Here is a 22,547-nt window from a genome sequence, read left to right on the forward strand (position 1 = left end):
GGGCTGGGCTGCAACACATGACATCCTTGTGTATTTTGTTTTCATCTAATCTCATTCACATTCTCATGTTATAGCCTGCCGAGTTTCCCAGCAATCTAATGTTGCTCTGTCTTCTCTTCCTCATATGTATTCTGCTCTGAGGAAATATCACTTACAAGCTCCAAGCCAGTTTCCAACTGTTTACTATGACATCCAATTTTATTTCCTATGAAGTACTGATATCGCCACCTCCCACCACTATGTGGCCCCAGCTCACCTCTCTGTTGTCTAACAGAAGTCTGCAACTAGTTTCAACCAACATTCAACTACATTCAACCACATCAGGAATATTAACAACCCTATTTTGTGTTCTTATCCAACCAAGAGCATAGCAGCTCAGTTTTATAATTTGATCTAAATCAGACTACTTGGAATGAGTATTACGAAAAAAATTGAGGAATTTCAATCTGCAAAGTGGCACTCAATCATATTAGTTAAAATGTGCCTTTTTTGAAGATACTGGTTACTTATTAGATGAAGTGGAAGGTTGGGTTAGTAGGTTTGCAGATGTCACAAAGTTCGGTGCTGTTGGTAGTATAAAATATTGTTGTAGGTTACAAAGCAGAGCTGGGCTGAGAAGTGGCAGATGAGAGTTTAACATGGAGAAGTGTGAAGTGATACACTTTGGAAGGTTGAAGTTGAAGGCAGAGTGCAAGGTTAATGGTGGGGTTCTTAGCAGGGGGATTTTGGGGCCCCGTGCCATGCAAGTTGATAATGTGGTTGGGAATTTTATCAAGTTCAGGTTGGGGTGTAGTTCAGTACAGGTTGGACAGTGGTTCAGTACTGGTTGGGGGTGTGCATTGTGCAGTCATAATACCCGTTGAGCAGTAAGGACAACCCCTAAGGTTAAGCCCCAACAGGAGAGTATCACTCTCTTGCATCCAAATGAATATCAAACATTGAACCTTCTTCAATACAAAATGTACAAATTCCATTTGAAACCTCTGGACATGAAGGCAGGATTTAGATTGTTGTGTATCTTTGAAAATATCAATACAATTAAGGTTTCACAGAGGAGTACACTTGGAACAAAAAACAATAAAATGAATCCAATTTCACCTTGTTTAACTTACTCAGTTTTTATTATGCAGCTGACCTAGCTGTTGGTTACTAAGAATAGGTTATTTAAAATGTTCAGAGAGTTAAATACATATTTACTTTGTAATTGAACAATTACTGTTAAAATGAGTCCTGATCTAAATTGAGGACAGCAGCTCAAATGAGATGTGCTAAATCAGATTAATCCAGACGTGATATTAATACAAAGCAGAGACACTATCTGCAGTATCTTTTTTCCAGAATTTATTGATGATAATGTCAAGCAGCAACTTACAAATATTGTACTCTCAGACAAAGAGGATCATAACCCACTGTCACCTGCAGACATTGATTTAGGTTGTAGATGATTAATTTTTGATGATATATTTGGCAAACTTTAACTAGATTCTGGCCATCCTTTCACAATGGAAGTTTCTCGATGGCTGAGAAGTTTAAGCTGGTTGAAGGCAACATCTGTCAGTTACAACTGATGCACATGGGTATACATATACACAATTCAACAGTATGAAACCAATATAGTTCTAATGACAAAAGATGCTGGTGTGTTAGGGCCAACATTTGCTCTATGTTTTTTTACACAGCTGCAAGAACCAACCATTGGCCTGAGCAGGAAACATTTACATGGCCTGAAAACTGCACAGCACTTTAAATTAACATTATATAAAAGAAAATTCCAGCTGCTTGGTAGCAAGGGGAATGTGCATGGAGGCATTTCAGTTACTGCGTGGCCACGCACCCACACAGCTTAGAAGAAAAGTGGTAAAAGCCATCAGTTTCATTACATGCCTAAGAATGTTTGATAATGTATTTTTAAGGTCAGGTTCAATGTGACAGAGTATACAATTCTATCAGGTACAACAACGGTCCACCATATCGTTACCAACATTAAGGACTTGTTCCTCTCAAATTGTCTTTTGCTGATATTTCTGACATTCACATTTCATGATGGGACACATGTAGTGGTCACTTTTGCTTTCTGACCTCCCTGCTTTCACAGTCTGACATTATACTGTACAGATCAAATTGCTGATCAAACTTTAAAGCTTGAGGTGTGACTTTCCTCATAAGAAGAGTTTGGAGTTTATCAGTGGAGCCTCTGCAAGATAAAGGGAAGCTTGGAAATTTGTCTAAAACTGGCAATCTTGAAGCAAACTTAGGTTTTTCTTTCCTTGCAAAAAAAAAGCCCACAGATAAATAAGGTATCCCATACTCTCAGATCTGTAAAACTGAGTCAAGGACATTTTATTGTTTTCAGATAGTTTAATGGGTATATTATAAAAATATAACACATGCTAATGAAAATAGTGAATATAGGTGGTTGCTAAGATCAATGCTGGAATTAGATATAAATAAAATGTGAAATTGTGCCTGCAAATAATTGCATTTTTATTTGCGGTCATAAATCAAGTAACCCATGAAATAACTGTTACGGCAAATACCAGTATCAGAATTGATAGGCTCTACCCAAACTTTGTCACCTACTTTAAGCTTCACAATAGTTCCAAGAGTTGACAGTTCAGGATATGAAGAATATGACTGGGAATTGTGGTAAATACGTTGGTCATTTACCATTATTGCGATCTGTGCATTTCTTGTTTTCACTTCAAAATATGCATGGAATGCATAGACACCAGCAATGCGACAATTAAATGTGCTGGTCTCAGTGTTATAGTCGCCATCTTCATTATACAGAATTTCGTAGAAGCCTATTGGTTGGTTACCGACAACACTGCCAGTGCCAAGTTTGACACAAAAAGCAGACCTACTCCAAGTAACAGAGGGTCCTGGAGCACCCGGTTTTCCGGGATCACCTGCTACTCCTTTGTATCCTGGCTTTCCTTGTGTGCCTTGAGCTCCAGGGGGCCCAGTTTCTCCAGGATCACCATCAGTACCTTTTGCACCATGGAGGCCATTCATGCCATTTGCACCTCTTAGTCCTGGTAGTCCAGGGGGACCTGTGCTTCCTTTTGTTCCTGGAGTCCCACTGGGACCTCTTGCACCACTTTCACCCTTTCTTCCAGCAATACCACAATGTCCAGCTGGTCCCGTAGATCCTGCATCACCAGGTTCACCTTTTGCTCCCATTGGACCAGGATCACCTGGGTCACCTTTAGGTCCTGGAAAGAACTTTGGTGTTGCTGGAAGCAAAATACAAAGTTTAGTTAAAAACCTGATTTTTTTTAAATTTAATGAACCAGTATCTTTTCTTCTATAAAGTGAGTGCAAAATTCTTGCAAGCCATTAATTCCAGGCATGTATTTGGATATGTATGGCATAGGGTCATAGAGCACTACAAGATAGAAACAGGCCTTTCAGCCCATCTAATCTATCTGGTCTTCTGCTTAGTCCCATCCACCTGCACCCAATCTATAGCCTTCCCTACCTCCCTTATCCATGTACTGTACATATTCAAACTTCTCTTAAATGTTTCAATTGAACTCACATCTATCACTTCCCCTGGCAGCTTGTTCCACACTCACATAACCCTCTAAATGAAGAAGCTCCCTCTCAGATTCTCCTTAAGTATTTCACCCTTTACCCTGAACCTATGACCTCTAGTTCCAGTTGCACCCAGTCTGAGGGGAACAAGCCTGCATGCAATCACCCTATCAAAACATCTTATAGTTCTGTGTACCTCTACACAGTCACGCCATGGGTACTGCAGCAAGCAATATGGTTTTAAGACATTTAAAAAATATAATGATCCTCAAAATCAGTGGATCCCAGACAGCAGATTCAGGCTGTGAGTGCTGTTCCCTTGTAAGAAAACAGAAGCATGGAACTGCACGATTGAAATGCAGAGAACTTAGATCCCTACTCCCAATTATCCTGCTGGCTCTGGAAAATAAAAATTGAAGACCTCAGAACAAGATTGTTGTATGAGAGGGACATCAAGTGTCCAATGTGTACTTTGCTTCAGAGAAACATGGCTAACCCATGTCATTTTGAACACAGCATTGAATAGACTGCATGATTGACTCTTCTAAAGGTAAAGGAGGTGGAGTATGTTTGATGATCAACTCATCATGGTGCACAGGCATGATGGTTTTGAATCAGTCCTGCTCACTCGACTTGGAACATGTAGTGGTCAAGTGTGATCTATTCTATCTGCTGCGGAAGCTTCCCACTATCATCCTGGTAGTGGTGCACATTTCATCTCTGGCCAATGTCAGGAGGGCACTGGAGGACTGAATGTGGAGCAGAAACCATGAGCTTCAGTGGAGTGGTTAAGTGTGGCACCTTTAAGTGTCACTGCCATGGCCGAAAACGTGCCAGTTGAGCGGGGATCCAAATCAGACTGAAACGCAAAAGGATGAGGCCTCTTCTGCCCAGCATCTTGTTGGTGAATGTGCAGTCACTGGAAAATAAGATTGACAATCTCAGGGCAAAGCCATTGTTTCAAAGGCAGAGGACGCAGATCTCAGTTGTTTGCTGTACCGAGACTTGGCCAACAGCAGACACAGCAATTGGACCTGAAGGTTTTACAATTTTCAGAATGGATCGAACCGTGAACTCTGGTGAGGGAAATGGTAATGCCGTGTGCTTTTTGGTCAATTCTCTTTAGTGTACTGATGGGGGTGGGGCGTTTATGTTAGCCTCTTGTTCCCCTGATTTAGAACATCTAACGATCAATTGTAGACCATTCTATGAGCCTCGGAAGTTCTCATCCATAATCCTGACTGCAGTTTATATATCCCCAGCGGCCACCTGTGAGCAAGCACTTGCAACACTACACAATGTTGTCTGCCCATTGTGATGCATTGGAAATGATAGTCGGAGACCTCAACCAGACCTGTTTGAAGAAAACCTAGCCCAATTATCATCAGCATGTACCTGTTGAACCAGAGGTACCAACACACAAGACCACTGCTACACTGTGATAAGGAATCCCTACCATTCCTTTCGGAGACTGCATTTTGGCAAATTGCACCCTTTGGCTGTACTCCTAATACCCGCATACAGACAGAGCCTAAAGAGCAAGGCTCCAGAGATTAAGACATCTAAGAGGTGGTCATGGGAGGCTGAGGAACAATTACAGAATCGCATTGAGCCAGTGGACTAAGCCATGTTGTAGCATTCATCTGTCGATCTGAATGACTACACCAGGGTTATAACAGACTTTATTTAAACAGCTGTAGATGAGTGTGTACCCACAAAATCGTTCAGGGTTTACCCCAATCAGAAACCCTGGATGAACCATGAAAGCCAGAATTTGCTGATAGCCAGATCAGAGGCATTCAAGTCTGGAGATCAAGAATGCTACACGAGGAGCAGGCCTGATCTCTGGAAAGCCATCTCATAAGCAAAGTGGAGATTCCAGACTACTGGAATCAATGAGGAATGCTCAATAGCTATGGCAGGGTTTGAATGCCATAACCTCTTACAGCATTAAATTGAGTGATATGGGAACAGCAGAGCTTTGCTTCCAGATGAGTTCAATGCTTTCTACACTTGCTTTGACTGCCAGGACATGGAGGAACCATCATACACCCACACATCTGTTGATCCTTTGGTCTCAGTATCTGAAGATGACGTGTGGGCTGCCATCAAGAGCATCTGGTCCATACAGAGTACCTGGCTGAGTAGTGAAGACCTGTGCTGACCAACTGGTTGGTATATTCACTTCAACCTCTCGCTTCAGCGGTGTGTGGTACCCATCTGCTTCAAGCAGAATTCAATCACACCAGTGCCCAAGAAGAACGTGGTAACCTGCCTCAATAACTAGCGCACAGTGGCACTTACATCCACAATGATGAAGTGTTTTGAGGGGCTTGTGTTGAAGCATATCAGCTCCTGTCTGAGTGGTGACTTGAATCCAAACTAATTTGCCTACTGGAGCAACAGCAGGTCCACAACAGATGTCATCTCATTGGCTCTGGAATATATGGACAGCAAAGATGCATACGTCAGGATGCTCTTTATCAACTACAGCTCAGCATTCAATACCATCATCCCCTCAAAACTGATCAGTAAACTCCAAGGCCTGGGCCTCAATATCTCCTTGTGAAACTGGATCCTGGATTTCCTCCCTGCAGACCCCAATCAGTTTGGATTGGCAAAAGCAGCTCCTCCACGATTTCCATCAGCACTGGTGCACTGCCGGGATGTGTACTTAGCCCTTGCTCTACTCACATTACACCTATGACTGTATGGCCAAGTACAGCTCCAACACCACATTCACATTTACTGATGACACCACTGTTGTGGGCCATTTCAAAGGTGGTGATAAATCAGCATACAGGAGGAAGGTTGAAAATTTGACTGAGTGGTGTCATAATAACAGCAACCTCTCATTCAATGTCAGCAAGACCAAAGAACTGATTGTAGACTTCACGAGAGGGAAGCTAGAGGTCAATAAGCCAGCCCATATTGGAGGATCAGAGTGGAGAGGGTCAGTGAATTTAAATTCCTGGGTGTCACTATCTCAGACGACCTTGGAAGTGTAATTGCAAAGAAACCATGACAGCGCCTCTACTTCCTTAGGAACCTGTGGAGATTTGACATGACATCAAAAATCTTGACAAACTTCTATAGATGTGTAGCGAAAAGTGTATTGACTGGCTGCATTACAGCCTGGTATGGGAACACCAAGGCCTTTGAGTGGAGAATCATACAAAAGGTAGTGGATTCGGCCCAGTACATCACGGGTAAAGGCCTCCCAACCGCTGAGATCCACATGAAATGTTGTTGTTGGAAAGCAGCATCCATCATCAAAGATCCTCACCACCCAATCCATGCACGTGTTGCCATCAGGTAGAAGGTACAAGTGCTTCAAGACTCACACCACCAGGTTCAAGAAGAGTTATTATCCTTGAACTATCAGGCTCTTGAACAAATGAGGATAACTGTACTCATCGATTGAGATATTCCATCAACCAATGATCTCACTTCAAGGACTCTTTATCTTGTTATTTCATGCTCTTGTTATTTATTGCTATTTATTTATAGCTGCATTTGCACTTTTTGTTGTCTTCTATGCTCTTACTCTTTCATTGATCTTGTTTACGGTTACTATTCTATAGACTTACCGAGTAACCCCGCAGAAAAAAGAATCGCAGAATTTTATGTGATGACATGTACTCTGATAATAAATATTACTTTAAAATTTGAATTTTGAGGAGCTGAGTACCATGAGCAGCAATCACAAAACAATGCAGCCTGATGACTTTCCAATCATTGTGGGGGATTTCAAACAGGCCAACTTGAAGAAGTCTCTGACCACTACCACTAACATATCACCTGTAGAAGTAGAGGATTACTGTTATACACCATCAAGAATGCTTAGTGTGCCATCCCACACTCTGACTTTGGAAAATCTGATCACCTAGTTGTAGTTCTACTCCGGGCATATAGGCAGAGACTAAGGACTGCTGCACCAGTGGTGAGGACCAAGAAGGTATGGTCAAGGGAGGCAGAGGAACACTTACTTTGAATCAGCAGACTGGACTACATTTAAGGATTCATCTTTCAATCTGAATGGATACACCACAGCTGTCTCCAATCTTATCAAGTTCTGGGTGGATGAATGTATGCCTTCGAGAAACACTGGACATACCTAAAGGGTGAAACCTAACATGAATAGCTGTGATGCTTCACTTGCAGGTGAGATCAATGTCTTTTATACACGGTTTGAAAGGGAGAATAAATCTACACCTGTGTGAATTCCTGCAGCTTCTGGTGACCCTGTGATCTCCGTTTCAGAGGCCAACGTCGGATAATCTATCGAGAGGATGGACCCTCTCAAGGCATGGTGTATCTGGTAGGACACAGAAAACCTGCGCCAACCAACTGGCAAGGGAGTTTAAGGACATCTTCAAGCTCTCGCTGCTGCAGTTGAAAGTTCCCACCTGCTTCAAAAGGGCAACAATCGTACCAATGTCCAAGAAGAGCAGGTTAGCTGCCTCAACATCTGTCGCCATTTGCACTCAAAGCTAATATAATGAAGCACTTTGAGAGGCTGGTCTTGGTCAGAATCAGATCCTGCCTAAGCAAGGAGCTGGACCTGCTGCAATTTGCCTCTTATCACAGTCAGTCTACAGCAAATGCAATCTCACTCTGCCTTGGAACAGCTGGACATTAGCAATACCTATGTCAGGCTGCTGTTTCTTGATTACCACTCAGCGTTCAACACTATCATATCATCAGTACTAATCAACAAGTTCCAAAACCTGAGTCTCTCTCCCTCCCTCTGCTGCAGGATCTTTGACTTCCTCACTGGGAGATCACAGTCAGTGTGAATTGGAAAGAGCATCTCTTCCTCATTGACAATCAACCAGGTCGCACCTCAAGGATGTGCGCTTAGTCCACTGCTCTACTCTCACTACACCCATGATCGTGTGGCTAGACAAGATCAAACACTATCTATAAACTTGCTGGTGACACAACTATTGTCAGAATTTCAGATGCTGACGAGGAGGCATACATGATTGAGTTAGATTAACTGGTTGAGTTGTGTCACCACAGAAACCTTGTACTCAACATCAGTGAGGCTGAGGAATTGATTGTGGACTTCAGGAAGGGGAAGACAAGGGAACACACATCAGTCCTCTTCGAGGGATCTGCAGTAGAAAGAGTGAGCAGTTTCAAATTGCTGGGTGTCAACTTCTCTGAAGAGCAATCCTGGGCCCAACATATTAATACAATTACAAAAAAATCATGACTGTGGCTAAATTTCATCAGTGGCTTGACAAGGCTTGATATGACACCAAAGACTAGCAAATTTCTACAGCTGTACCATGGAGAACATTCTTACTGTAATTTGTAGTTGTGTACTGCAATGTACTACTTCTCTGATGGTAGTAATGTGAAGAGGGTGATGGGAGTCCTTAATGATGGATACCACCTCTCTGAGGCATCACTCCTTGAAGGTATTCCAGATGCAGGGAGGCTAGTGCCCATAATGGAACTGACTGAGTTTACAACTTTCTGAAGTTGATTTCAATCCCGTGCAGTCCCCTCACCATACCAGACAGTGATGCAGCCTGTTAGAATGCTTTCCACAGTACAAATGTAGAAATTTGCAAGCGTCTTTAATTACATACTGAATCTCCTCAAATTTCTAATGAAATATAGCCACTGTCTTGCCTTCTTTGTAACTACATTGATATGTTGTTGCCTCATCTTTCCTTTTGAAGTCCACAATCAACTGTTTGTTCTTACTGACATTGAGTGGAAGGTTGTGCTATGACACCACTCAAATAGCTGATACATCTCGCTCCTATGTGCCTTCTTGTCACCATCTGAAATTCTGCCAACAAAGTATTAGATCCTTATTTTGCCAACAATAGCTATGTCATCAGCAAATTTATCAGTGACATTTGAGCTGTGCCTAGCCCCACAATCATGGGTGTAGTGAGAGTTAAGCAATGGGCTAAGCACACATCCTTGAGGTGTGAGAATATTGATTATCAGCGAGGAGAGATGTTATTCCTTGTCTTCATGTGAACGTAATATCTAGCTTTCTGCTCATCTCTGATACATCATCTTTTAGCTCTCAACATAAGGAGGAAGGTGCATCTGCTGGTGTATGGGACAGGGCAAATGTTAGCTGGTTTGCAGATGTTCCTGACTAACATGAATAAGCTTCAAAAATTGATAGAGAAAGAATTTGAAGAAAACTCTAACTTTATTAATAAGAGTATAGTGGTAAAGATTTAGCTTTGGTATGAAAGGGACCTCTTCACCCAGACAGTGGCAAGTAGCTAGAATGCACTGCCTGAGAAAGAGGTTGAAGCTGGATTGCTGACGGCATTTAAGAAGTATCTAGATGAGCACTTGAATATTTAATTCATAGATGGCTATGGACCAAGTGGTGGGCTAAAGGATTACAATACCGGATTCCCACTGGTTGGCTTCAAGGAATTAGTCCCAATGATCTGTTTCCATTTGGTACAATTCTATGACTCAATGAACAACGACCTCAGTGGCATCATAAATTCTGACTTCTGTGTAGGGATGCATATACTGTAGGTTCTGTCATTATGACCTGGAGATAATTTTACTACATAGGAAAAATCTTTCCTTCCTTTCTGTTTGTGGTTCTTAAGTTGAAGTTGCATTTTTCTAGCATCCAGCTTTTCCAATATCCCAAAGGATATTGATTGCATTCTGAATTACCAGTCTTCCAAGTTCAACCTGGCCTAATTTCTATCATAATTCATGTAGTGAAAACACTAACAGACATCATGGATGGTTTGCTTGATGCTGGAATATGGAATGACTCCTGCCAGAGAGATAGAAGTTACAATTGGCTATGTACTATATTTAGTGGGAAAGTTATGTAATTGGTCCTGTGAAAATTTAACATTAGTGTGCTTACGCAAACATCGTGGTGCTTGGCTCCATCGACCCTGTGCATCACAGAAGATTGCTTCATTTCCCAGTAGTTCATATCTTTTTTTACAAGTCCACATAGCTTTTCTATGCAATAGCACATAAGACCCATGTGCAACAAAGGGAACGGTGCCACACCTTTTAACTAAGACCAAAAGTAAAGTTAGATTCAAACAAGTATACTTAAGTAATCTTAAATTTGATATCCCCATTTCTTGCTCGTATTAATCTCTCCAAATCTTATTTTCTGTAAACATTAAACTCTCTGTACGCCCCAATGAATATTAAAAAATATATTTTGGTTTACTTATTTTTTTCTCCACTGAAATTTTCATATTTTTCCCTTGCAGATGAGCATTAAGTAAGGAATTTAAATTGTCCCAAGATTTGTAAAATTGTTATATAGTTCATAATACAGAGTTTTTATTGAGCTCTCTTTGGTTTCTTGCAGAGTTGATTAATTGTCATCCATGTACTCAGAATACAGCAGATTATTCCAATGAACAATAATGCTGTCACCCTCCGGTTTAAGGAACATAATTTGGGTGAGCATTTCGAAGACAGTGACCATAACTTCCTGACCTTTATCAAAGCCTTGGAGATGGATAAGAGCAGATGGTATGGAAAAGTACTTAATTTGGAGAGAGGGAATTATGATGCTATCAGGCAGTTACTTAGGAATGAATGTATTCAAGGAAATGCATAACAGAAATATGGAGGTTTTTTGGGGAGTACTTGCATGGGATTCTAGATAGGTTTGTCACAATAAGGCAGGGAAAGGATAGTCAAATGAAGGACCCATGGATGATAAGACATGGGGAATATCTAGTCAAGAGGAAGAAAGAAGACTGAAGACAGGGCTTTAGAACATTAGGGGCATGAGAAGGTCTTGATGAGTAGGATTAAGGAAAACCTTAAGGCATTCTACACATACATGAAGAATTGGAAGATGACTAGAGTGAGGGTAGGACTGATCAGGGATTGAAGAGGAAACATGTACCTGGAGTCGGAGGAGTTATGGGAGGTCCTTAATGAATACTCTGCTTCACTATTCACCAGTAAGATTGCCCATGATGTTTATGAGGACAGTGTAAAACAGACTAATATGCTGGAATATGTCAATGTTAAGATAAAGGATGTGCCGGAACTGTTGAAAACATTAGGAGAGATCAATTCGCAGCACAGGACTGAATATAACCCAGGTTACTTCAAGAAATGAGGGAAGAGGTAGCTATACCTTTACCAATGATCTTTGCATCCTCACTGGCCACAGGAGTAGTACCAAATGATTGGAGGGAGGCAAATGTTATTCCTTAACTCAAGAAAGGGAGTAGAGATAACTCTGGAAATTATAAATCGGTGTGTCTTACTTCAGTGTTGTGCAAATTATTAGAGTAGATACTTAGAATCAGGACATATAAACATTTAGAAGAGCATTGTCTGATTAGGGATAGTCAGTATGGCTTTGCTAGGGGCAGGTCATTCCTCACAAATCTGATTGAATTCTTTTAGGATGTGACAAAGCACATTGATGAAGGTAGAGCAGTGGATGCAGTGTATATGGATTTTAGTAAGACATTTGATAAGGTTCACTATGGTAGGCTCATTCAGTCAGGAGGCATGAGATCTAGGGGAAGTTGACTGTGTGGATACAGAATTGGTTTGCCCATTGAATGCAGAGGGAGGTTGTAGACAGAGCATATTCTGCCTGGAGGTCAGTGATCAGTGATATTCCATAGAGTTCTCTCCTAGGATCCCTGCTCTTGGTGATTTTTATAAGTTACCTGGATGAGAAAGTGGAAGAGTGAGTTAGTAAGTTTGTAGATGACACAAAGGTTGGTGCAGTTATGGATATTACAGAAGGTTTTTGTAGGCTATAGCAAGACACTGACAGGATGGAGAGCTAAGTTGAGATGCAGCAGATAGAGTTCAACCCAGAAACGTGTGAAGTGATATATTTTGCAAGGTCAAATTTAAAGGAAGAATTCAGGGTTAATGGTTAGGGCTTTGCAGTCCGGAGTGAAGGGGGATGGGAGGTAACTTAATAATGGTTTACAATATGATAAGTGTCATAGATCGAGTGGATAGCCAGAGATATTTTCCAACGGGGGAAGTGGCTAATATGAGGAGGCATTTTAAGGTGATTGGAGGAAAGTAAGACAGAGGTAAGAATTTTACACAGGGAGAGGTGGGTGCATTGGACATACTGTCAGAGATGATGGTAGACGCTGATACTTTAGAGGCATTTAAGCAACTCTTAGATTGGCACGAATGATAGAAAAATGAAGGGCTATGTAGGAGAGAAGGGATAGATTGATCTTAGAATAGGTCAACATGTCAGCACAACATCAACAGCTGAAAGAACTGGACTATGCTGTATTGTTCTATAGCCCATCAAGTTCTGATATGCTTCAAATGGAGTTAGCAACTGGCACCACTGGAGATGGGATCACTGTTTGGGCATTGATGGCAGCTCAGTAATAGACAAAGGCATTTCCTTTTGCTTTTTTCCCTCTTTCCTCTCACAAATATTTGGCTTTTGGCTAACATTCTTTTTAAACTCACAGGTACTCTTTTGGTGACCATCAGTGTTCCTGTCAAGATTCTCAGAATGTTGAATTCCACTAGAAGAATAAAAAAATGAATGGGTGAAGTGATCCTACAATTTGAATGTCATTGTAGAAGAATTCTTGACATGCATGATAGTTTTTATTGACTTTTTACAACTTACCAATGCTTACTTTGTGAGTGAAGCAAAAATTTCATTTTCACAATAGAAAATTCTGGACCATCAATAAACCCCTGTCAAATCCTAACTATCAAATATCTTAATAGTCTCAAGGAGCCCATTCCAGTTTTTCAACTTTTCCAATAAAGCCAGCTTTCAAGTTCATTCTCATTTAAGAATCATCTAGCCCCTAATTCTCATTAAAGTTGGACCGCTTAATAAAATAATCTTTGTCCATTAACATCCCTATGTTATCTTATCATTCAGTAATGTAATAGTCCTAAATCTCACTTTGTTTTAGGAAACACAAATAATTTGCTTCTGCCGATTTCCTGGCGGACTATTCTTAACATTTTTTATCACTATTCAGACCAAGGTACCCTTCTGACAGAAAGTTAAGTTTTATAAATTTAGCAACAAGCTTGTACTGCAGATCTTATTTGTAAAACAACAGTTATGTAATTGGCTAAGCATTTATTTTAAAGATATTGAAAATCACACTAACAACAAGCAGTACCCTGCTATGAGCATAGAACTGATGGTGACAAAGCCTTTTAATCCAAGTTATCAGTAATGCTGCATCAAAGCACACGTGTTATGTTTTTGAGACTTTCCATGGAATAATTTCCATGTCATCCATGGGATGGTGCAGCAAAATGTTTACTCTAATCAGAGTAAGAATTACAATAACATTCTAAATCAAATAGTTCCAACTCAGTTGTTCTTTTCTCTATTTGCATCTCTTTATTGACAGCTATCCTAATTATCCATCAGAATTCACAAGTGCCTCGAGTTTGAACTGTTGTTCTCTGAGGAAACTATCAAGCTCTTTGGTTTTTGAATTTGGGGGAGCTAAGGTAATTTTCCTTCCCCACTGTTCTGATCTATGCCTAAAACAACCAGTTCTCCTTTGCTTAGCAAACATGAGGGATCCTAGTTTAGGGAACTGAAGGAAGACCATTTAACTGCCTTCCCCACCCTCAAATGGGGTAGCTTCCCCATCTTACTTTCTTGCTGTTTCCAGACCTTCATCTTCTAACGTCTTGTACTGCTCTTCCCATACTATCTGCTTTCCAAATTCACCTTGCTATTCCCCATCTTCTTCTTTGCCCTCATCTCCCATCTCTCACAATTTCTTCTTCTACCTGACCATCATTCTCTACTCCATTTCTACCCCTATCTCTCTTGCCTCTGCCTGCACCATTCTGCTCCAGAATGAATCTGAAAAGATGTATCATTCAAACCACTTGTAGGAATGACCCATGTCCAAAATGTTTAATTGCTGTTTTCTCTATTATAACAGCCTTCACGTATCTATCAGAAACAGTCTGCTCCTGGATTACTCCAGCAAACTACATCAATGGAAATTTTGCATAGAATCTCACAGTGGCTGCCTGTGTAGAACAAACTTGATCTGAGCATTTTAGTAAGCACTTAAGGTTAAAATAGAAAGTTGTATCACTGCAACCATATGGCCCAATGGACCAAAAATAACCAACACATGCAAGCTGATGCATTCCCTTTCCTCTTCTACTAAGGTACCATTCAATTCAATTCCACTGGTGTCCCAACCAGCTCACTGCCCACCCACCATCCTAGCTCTTCTCATGCCTGCTTATAAGATCTCATGCCCTCTAATAGATCTACTCACATAGCATTTCTTTCTGTTTTTTGAGCTTCTCTCATTTTTGAATTAGAATGTATCAATTTCGTAAAGTGTTTATAGTTGCAAGTGGCTTTATAAGAATCAGATGTTAAATATATGAATATTAATGCAGCTTTGTCTGTACTTTCACAGATAACTTCCCAAATTAGTTTTAGTTCAAAAATAACACAGGAGAAAATTTTAAATTAATTGAACTCATTATGCAATGGAGGTAAACACAGAAAACCTTTGATTAATTGGCTGCAGATGCTCACATCCTTTTATAAATAATATTACCAAACTCATTTTCAATTTGTCACAGTGGTATAGATGATTGTGATGGGCTCTGCAGAACTGAGGTGCTGTACAAAGGCCATGTCTCTATTTGAGATAGCTATCTAAAGTCAAATGGCTATCATACTGAGAGTTAATTTGAACCATGGTATAGAAGATGGTCAGAGGTTTCTGTAGACCCAGGCAACTTCTTTCATTTTGTCCATCAAACAGCTTCTTCTTTTTTTCCTTGTGTGTCTCTTTTCTTTTCAAGGTGATTGGGGCTCTGTCGAGGTCCGTGATCTACAGCTGCAGTGCGAACTATGGTTCTCCTTGCATGGTGGGTTGGACTCGCCATGCGTCCAGCCGTTTCAATATCTCCAGATGAGGCATAGAAAATGTGCCCCTTTGGGGTGCAGCCCTATGGATGACACAATTCCTTGTCAATGTCGCTGCCTGAAATGTCGAGGCAGCAGGTGGAGCATGCTGCTGTCAAAAGGAGGTCCTTGTATGATATCTCTCTCTCTCTCTCTCTCTCTCTCTCTCTCTCCCTCCACCACCCTCCCCTTTCCTCCCTCTTTTGATGGTGATTGAGAGCCCGGGGTCTCGGACGAGCAACACGGCATATTATAACATCGAAACAGTGACCTGCTGGTCTCCACTCTCATTTGTTGCAGGAGCAATACCACTGTCTGAGCCTGTTGAGATGTTGAAGTGTTGGAATGGGCAGTAGTCTTGTGATGGACTCTAGATCATGGTCTCTTTGGAAGCTTTTCAACGGCTTGCACGGCAGGAGACAGTCCATGCTTTTACTGGAGCAATTGGGAGGAGGGGGAGGGGGAAGGATTTGTTGCTATTGCTGCTGCTTATGCATGGGAGGGCAGTTGCTATGGGGTTTTGACATTTCTGACGCTCATTCTTTACGGTATTTTCAGTTTCCTGGTTGTCTGTGAAGAGTAAGAATTTCAAGTTGTATCCTCTATACATTCTCTGATATTACATTGAACTCAAACAGTAGAACATTCTCAACTAATACAAACTGTATTTGATTCATAGCATTGCAAAGGCATAAAACTAAACACACCAATTGCAATATCATTCCTTTTCAACTATATACATAAATTCTGTTTAGTTCTAGATTTGTATAGAGCACCAAAATGATTGTACTACACAAAACAGTGATCGACCAAACAAATGATGCTAATTTGTTAGTTGGCACTATAGGTTTTGATTTCAGTATTAATTTTGAGTCACCATTAATCTGAATGACAAAAGGCCTAGATTTACCAGCTACTGACTAAAATGTCCACTTGATGGATGTGAGGCAAATACAACTGTAGTGGAGGGTCTTTTTTATATATATTCTGTCTATTGTATGTAAGTGATTTTGATATCCATTATTACTGCAGTCCAGAAAGAATGGAATTTTATTCCTATGATTGTCTCTATTTACAAACAAGTTAATGTGAATAGAAGGTAACACAGGTCAATACCTACTTTTCATCATTGAGGTAGCCTTTTTCCACTAGACCAGTGGAATCCTGTATACTAATATGTGCAGGGAGAGCTTCAGAATCTAAAATGCAACAGACATACAATTTACATTGCTGCCATAGTTTGTATCTCTGGTCAATAATTGTTGTTCAGGACTTAAACAGCTGAATTCAACAGTGGCCTACAAAGAAGAAGTCATCTCTCTGACACAGTGGTGTCAAGAAAATAATCTTTCCCTCAATGTTGCAAAAACAAAGGAGCCGGTTGTGGATTACAGGAGGAATGGAGACGGGTTAACCCCATTGACATCAATGGATCTGGGGTTGGGAGGGTGAACAGCTTTAAGTTCCTCGGCATCCACATCACTGAGGACCTCACGTGGTCTATACATACCGGCTGTGTGGTGAAAAAGGCACAACAGTGCCTCTTTCACCTCAGACGGTTGAGGAAGTTTGGTATGGACCACCAAATCCTATGAACATTCCACAGGGGCACAATTGAGAGCATCCTGACCTGCTGCATCACTGCCTGGTATGGGAACTGTACCTCGCTTAATCGCAGGACTCTACAGAGAATGATACGGACAGCCCAGCACATCTGTAGTTGTGAACTTTCCATGATTCAGGACATTTACAAGGACAGGTGTGTAAAAAGGGCCCGTAGGATCATTGGGGATGCAAAACATCCCAACCACAGTCTATTCCAGCTGATACCATCCGGGAAGCGGTACCGTAGCATAAAAGTCAGGATCAACAGGCTCCGGCACAGCTTCTTCCACCAGGCCATCAGACTGATGAACTCACACTGATTTGAGTGTACTCTAAATTATATTGACTGTTCTATTTATTATAAGTTACTATGATTGCACATTGCACATTTAGATGGAGAGGTAACATAAAGATTTTTACTCCTCACGTATGTGAAGGATATAAGAAATAAAGTCAATTCAATTCAATGTGTTTTGTATGCTGTATTGGACCATACGGACAGAATTAGGCCATTTGGCCCATTGAATCTGCTCCACCATTTGATCATGGCTAATTTATTTTCCCTCTCAACTCTATTTTCATTCCTTCTACATATAACCTTTGATGCCCTTACTAATCAAGAACCTGTCAAGCTCTGCTTTAAAATATTGCCCAATGATTTCGCCTCTACTGTGTTATCCTGCAGCAGATAGTGAGGTCAGCTGAGAAGATCATCGGGGTCTCTCTTCCCGCCATCATGGACATTTACACTACACGCTGCATCCGCAAAGGAAACAGCATTATGAAGAACCCCATGCACCCGTCATACAATCTCTTCTCCCTCCTGCCGTCTGGGAAAAGGCTCCGAAGCATTTGGGCTCTCACGACCAGACCATGTAACAGTTTCTTCCCCCAAGCTATCAGACTCCTCAATACCCGAAGCCTGGACTGACACCTTGCCCTATTGTCCTGTTTATTATTTATTGTAATGCCTGCACTGTTTTCGTGCACTTTATGCAGTCCTGGGTAGGTCTGTAGTCTAGTGTAGCTTTCTCTGTGTTGTTTTTTTTTTAAAGTAGTTCAGTCTAGTTTTTGTACTGTGTCATTTAACACTATTGTCCTGAAAAACGTTGTCTCATTTTTACTACGTACTGTACCAGCAGTTATAGTCGAAATGATAATGAAAGTGACTTGACTTGATATTCATTGCCTGTATCAATAAATTCCAATAGTTCATCACCCTCTGGCTAAAGAAGTTCCTCTTCATCTCCATTCTAAAGTAATATCTTCTGTTCTGAGGTCCTTTAGTCTTAGATTCTTCCATTATTGGAAATTACTCCCCACATCCTCTCTCTAGGCCTTTCAGTATTCTAACCTTAGAACAGGTTTCACCCGTCTGCCATGCTGGTTTAAGTGAACACACACAATTGACAGAGTGTGATTGTTCATTGTGAGCAAAAAGAAAATAGTCTATGGTATTATGTGGTTCCACTTTGGAGGATTACATGAAAGTCTCACACAAAGGCAAAAATTAACAGACACAGGCAATGCCCTCTGGTAAAGAAAGCAAACAAAGTATAAAAATGATCCTGTACAACAATGCCATGCTGAGTCCTGATTTAAGTTCTCTTTTGTCATCTGATGGACCTCAATGCTGTTTAAGATCCCCAAATATATTCTGAATTTGAAAGTCATGTTGGAGTTACAATTTTCATTTTGATTGCAAGTAAATATCATGCATGGTATGTCTGTCCACTTTGATAGCACTTTTCATTATGCATAACTTACTTTGCATTCACAGGCCAATATGGAATGCACTGAGATATGTGATACAATGGGAGATTTGTGTTAATAGCATGAAATAATTTCTCCGAATTCTGCACTTGTTGCCTTCGTTATCTCAGGTAGTGCATTGGATGCACAAGTGGCTCCGTTTATAAAATTTTCTTCATGGGACTGGGCTTTGCTACCGGCTGTCCTTAAGTGGTCCTGAATGAGGGACCTACTTCTGGCAAGATGGTGGCGTGTTCGGTCTCAGTAGCTCTATGGCATCAACAATAGGTGCTACTGTTCTATTTGAATACATTTCTAACGATCATAAGATCCTGTTATACATTAAGAACTTAAAGTACTCCAGGTCTGCACCACCACTGAGTTGCTCGCTGGCGGAGATGATGAAGGAGCTGTGCAACGTGCTGCTCGCTGAGTCGATGGAGGCTTACTGCTTAGTAGCGAGTGGCCATCATGGTCGCTTTTCTTGCGATCGCAAGACTCCCATGGACATTGACCATCAGGTATGGTGCAAGCTTGACCGGCTGATTTATTGGATGACAGCGGGGCGGATGGTGGGGGAGCTGCCACAGTGTTGTACGTTTGCAGCTGCCAGGAGCAAGGGATGAAGATGGCGTGCTCCACTGGGGGTGAGGGGTGGCACGGCGCTGAGTCCAGAATGGAGTCGGAGCTGTGCTCCCAGGACTTCAGTCAGCAGAAGACAAGCTTTATTGTGGTCAACTGCAGATTTTTTTGGCGGTATTTAATGGACTCAGGGCCTCAAGCCAGAGGCCCGCCTGCTTTACAGCCGCTGGGGGAGAGGCATTCAAGCTGGGGTGGCATAGCGCAGTTGTAATCAACTGAAGAATTCAATAAACTGAAGGGTCTGAACTATATACATATATATTTTGTGTGATTGTATTTTACTAATATTCTATATGTGCTCGTTTATGAGAGGACTGGGCCTCAACCTGCAGTGTCACCTGGCGCGCTTCGAGGCCAGTGTGCTCTATTGTGGTCAACTAATGATTTCGATGAGCTGGGGGTCTGGGCTGTATAAGTGCATATTGTGCGTTATATTTTACTGATATTCTATATCTGCTTGTTGTCTTGTATTTGAGGTCTGCACCTCAAGCCCTGGTGTCTCTTGTAGGTTTGAGTTTGTATTCATTTGGCAGGAGACGGGCTCTATTGTGGTTGACAGTGGATTGATGGTATGAGTTTCGGGGTTCTTCTATTGCATAATTGTAGTACCATTTGTGCTTGCTATCTTGTGTGTGCTTTGTGCTATGTGTGACTGTTGGTACTGTGACTCCACTTTGACTCCAGAGTAATTTTGTCTATTTAGGTTGATTTCATGTATGGTTTTATGACAATTAAACTTGAATTGAATTGAATTGAACTAAGAGTCAACCATAGTGATTGCCTGCAATTACATTTAGCCTAGACTAGCTAAGAATATCGGATTTCCTTCTCTGAAGGTAATTGCTGAACAAGATAAGCTTTTACAACTATCATACAGTTCCATAGTCATCATTAATGAAATTATTTTTGAATTCTACAATTAATTAATATTCCCCTAATGCCTTGATGAGATTCAATCTTGCCTCTCTAGGGCTCTAGTTCAGCAAGTAATCTGCTATGCTACCACAGCTTGCAGATTGTTATAATCAATTTCATTAGTTCTATATAATTAACAGAACAATTTGTCAATTGTTTCTTAAGTTCACTTACTGTGGGCTGAGACCTCGTTGGTTCTGCTTCCTTATCTGATGATCTCTGCCTTAGTGACTGCAGTCTCCAGGCGCTGTTCCTTCAATGACCCTGGCCTCTTGCTTCCTGTGATGCCTAACTTCCCATATGGGTACATGCTACTGACAGACAGGCACCTTAAATGCAACACACCACCAACAGAATGGAAGCACATGCGCTGCTAGTTTCTTAAACATTGTCCCAAGTTATTTCTAGGATAAGACATGATGCTGTGATCCAGCTTCAATGCAGAAGCCCATCCTTTTTCTCAAGTGGTATGTACACATTTCCCTGATTAACATGATATTTCAGATACTCTCATGTTGTAGTTACCTTTATTACGTAAACATTTTGTCATTATCTGTACTTTCAAAGAAAGTGCTCTAATTGTAGCTATTGTGCTGATGATAATTTCCATTCTGATTATGGTTGCTACATCTTTCAGAACATCTGATTTGTAAGATCCACCAATGCTGCTCTAATCTGCATCTCCCTCATTTCTCGTTGTCAGCACATTTTCATGCCTCCTTAGCAGTGGTAAGAGTTCCTCTTGTCCTTACCTAGCACCTCATGAGCCTTTGAATCCAAGACGTCATCCACAATTTTTGCCATCTCCAAAGGGATCCTACCACCAAACATATCTTTACCTCCCCACTTCTCTCAACTCCCTTCATGATTCCCTTGTCCATTCATCCCTCCCACTATTCTCCCACTTGGCGCATATCCCTGCAAGCAGTCAAAATGTGACACCTGCCCATTCACCTCCTCCCTCACCTCAGTTCAGGGCCCCCTAAAAGTTCTTCCAGGTGAGGCAAAACTTCACCTGTCAAGCTGATTGGGGTATCTACTGTGTCCAGTGCTTCCGATGCAGCCTCCTCTATACTGGTGACACACATCGTAAACTGGGGACCGCTTCATCGAGCACCTCTGCTCCACTTGCCAAAATTGGAACTTCCCGGATGCCAAACCTTTTAATTCTGAATCCCATTCCTGTTCCGACATGTTAGTCCATGGCCTCCTCTTGTGCCATGATGAGACCACCCTCAGGGTGGAGAGCAAAACCTTATATTCCATCTGTGTAGCCTCCAACCTGATGGCATGAGTATTGAAAAAAAAATCCCTCTCCCGTAAAAAAAAATCCCTCTCCCTCCCCTCTTCTTCTATTCCTCAATCTGGTCCCTTACCTCTTCTCACCTGCCTATCAACTCACTTCCTCCTTCCCTTTTTTCCTAACAGATTCCTACCTCTTCAGCCCTTTATCTTTGTTACCCACCTGGCTTTACCTATTTGGCATCTTCCTCCTTCCTTTCTAGCCCTGAGGAGGGGTTCAGCCTGAAACATCAACTGTGTATTCACTTATATAGATGCTGCCTGACCTGCTGAGTTCCTCCAGCATTTTGTTGGTGTAGCTTTGGATTTCCAGCATCTGCAGAATTTCTCGTGTTAATGATTTGTAAGAAATTTTGATGGTATCTCAGTTGGTCTTTCCAATTCATGGCAATTGCATTTCTGGGAAATTAGTCATGGATTCTCCCACACCAAGATATTTTACTAGAACGGGGGTATTTTTGATCAGACTCTTACCTGCCAGAACTCCATAAATCTGAGAGAGGTGAAGCCAGGTGAAAAACACACCCAACAGCCAAAAGGGCACCATTCTGAAAGAAACATTCAGTACATGTATTAGGGCTGACAGTTTTAAAACTGAAAATTATGAAGTACTGAACTATACTATACAATAGAACTAAATAAACTATTCAATAACACTCGCAGATAAAGCCAAACTCTAACAATTCTCAGGGACCAGCAATTATATCTTAAGGTACTCCTTCTTCCAAATCATTAATCTCAATCCTATAGCTCTCAGATTGCCTTTCCCCTATTCTAGTCAAATATTACTTTGAAAATGTCAGAATCCTTGTTTCCATTGTCATCATCCTAGCTGTCACCCACAACTTTAAGAACTAAGAAGGGCCAAAAGGTTGTC

At 41.3% G+C, this 22,547-nt stretch overlaps 1 protein-coding gene across 1 annotated transcript; it reads right to left on the reverse strand.

Annotated features, from left to right (window-relative positions):
- Positions 1–2,484: 2,484 nt before the first annotated feature.
- LOC140731791 (uncharacterized) lies at positions 2,485–22,214 on the reverse strand. The gene is made up of 5 exons (XM_073053595.1): positions 22,145–22,214; positions 16,575–16,653; positions 12,997–13,055; positions 10,418–10,576; positions 2,485–3,236 (listed from the first exon to the last, which is right to left on the reverse strand). Exons 4-5 carry the CDS (start codon positions 10,509–10,511, stop codon positions 2,485–2,487), a joined length of 846 nt encoding a protein of 281 aa, XP_072909696.1. The 5' UTR covers positions 10,512–10,576; positions 12,997–13,055; positions 16,575–16,653; positions 22,145–22,214.
- Positions 22,215–22,547: the final 333 nt, after the last annotated feature.

Source organism: Hemitrygon akajei, chromosome 8 (genome assembly GCF_048418815.1).
Source record: "Hemitrygon akajei chromosome 8, sHemAka1.3, whole genome shotgun sequence".
Taxonomy (NCBI): Eukaryota; Metazoa; Chordata; class Chondrichthyes; order Myliobatiformes; family Dasyatidae; genus Hemitrygon; species Hemitrygon akajei.

Excerpts from the sequence above, each read along its gene's own strand:
- LOC140731791 (XM_073053595.1), bottom strand. The coding sequence starts at position 10,511 with ATGTGGACTTGTAAAAAAAGATATGAACTACTGGGAAATGAAGCAATC. Across the intron at positions 3,237-10,417 it reads CCAAGCACCACGATGTTTGC|CAACACCAAAGTTCTTTCCA; the intron begins GTAAGCACACTA and ends TTTTGCTTCCAG.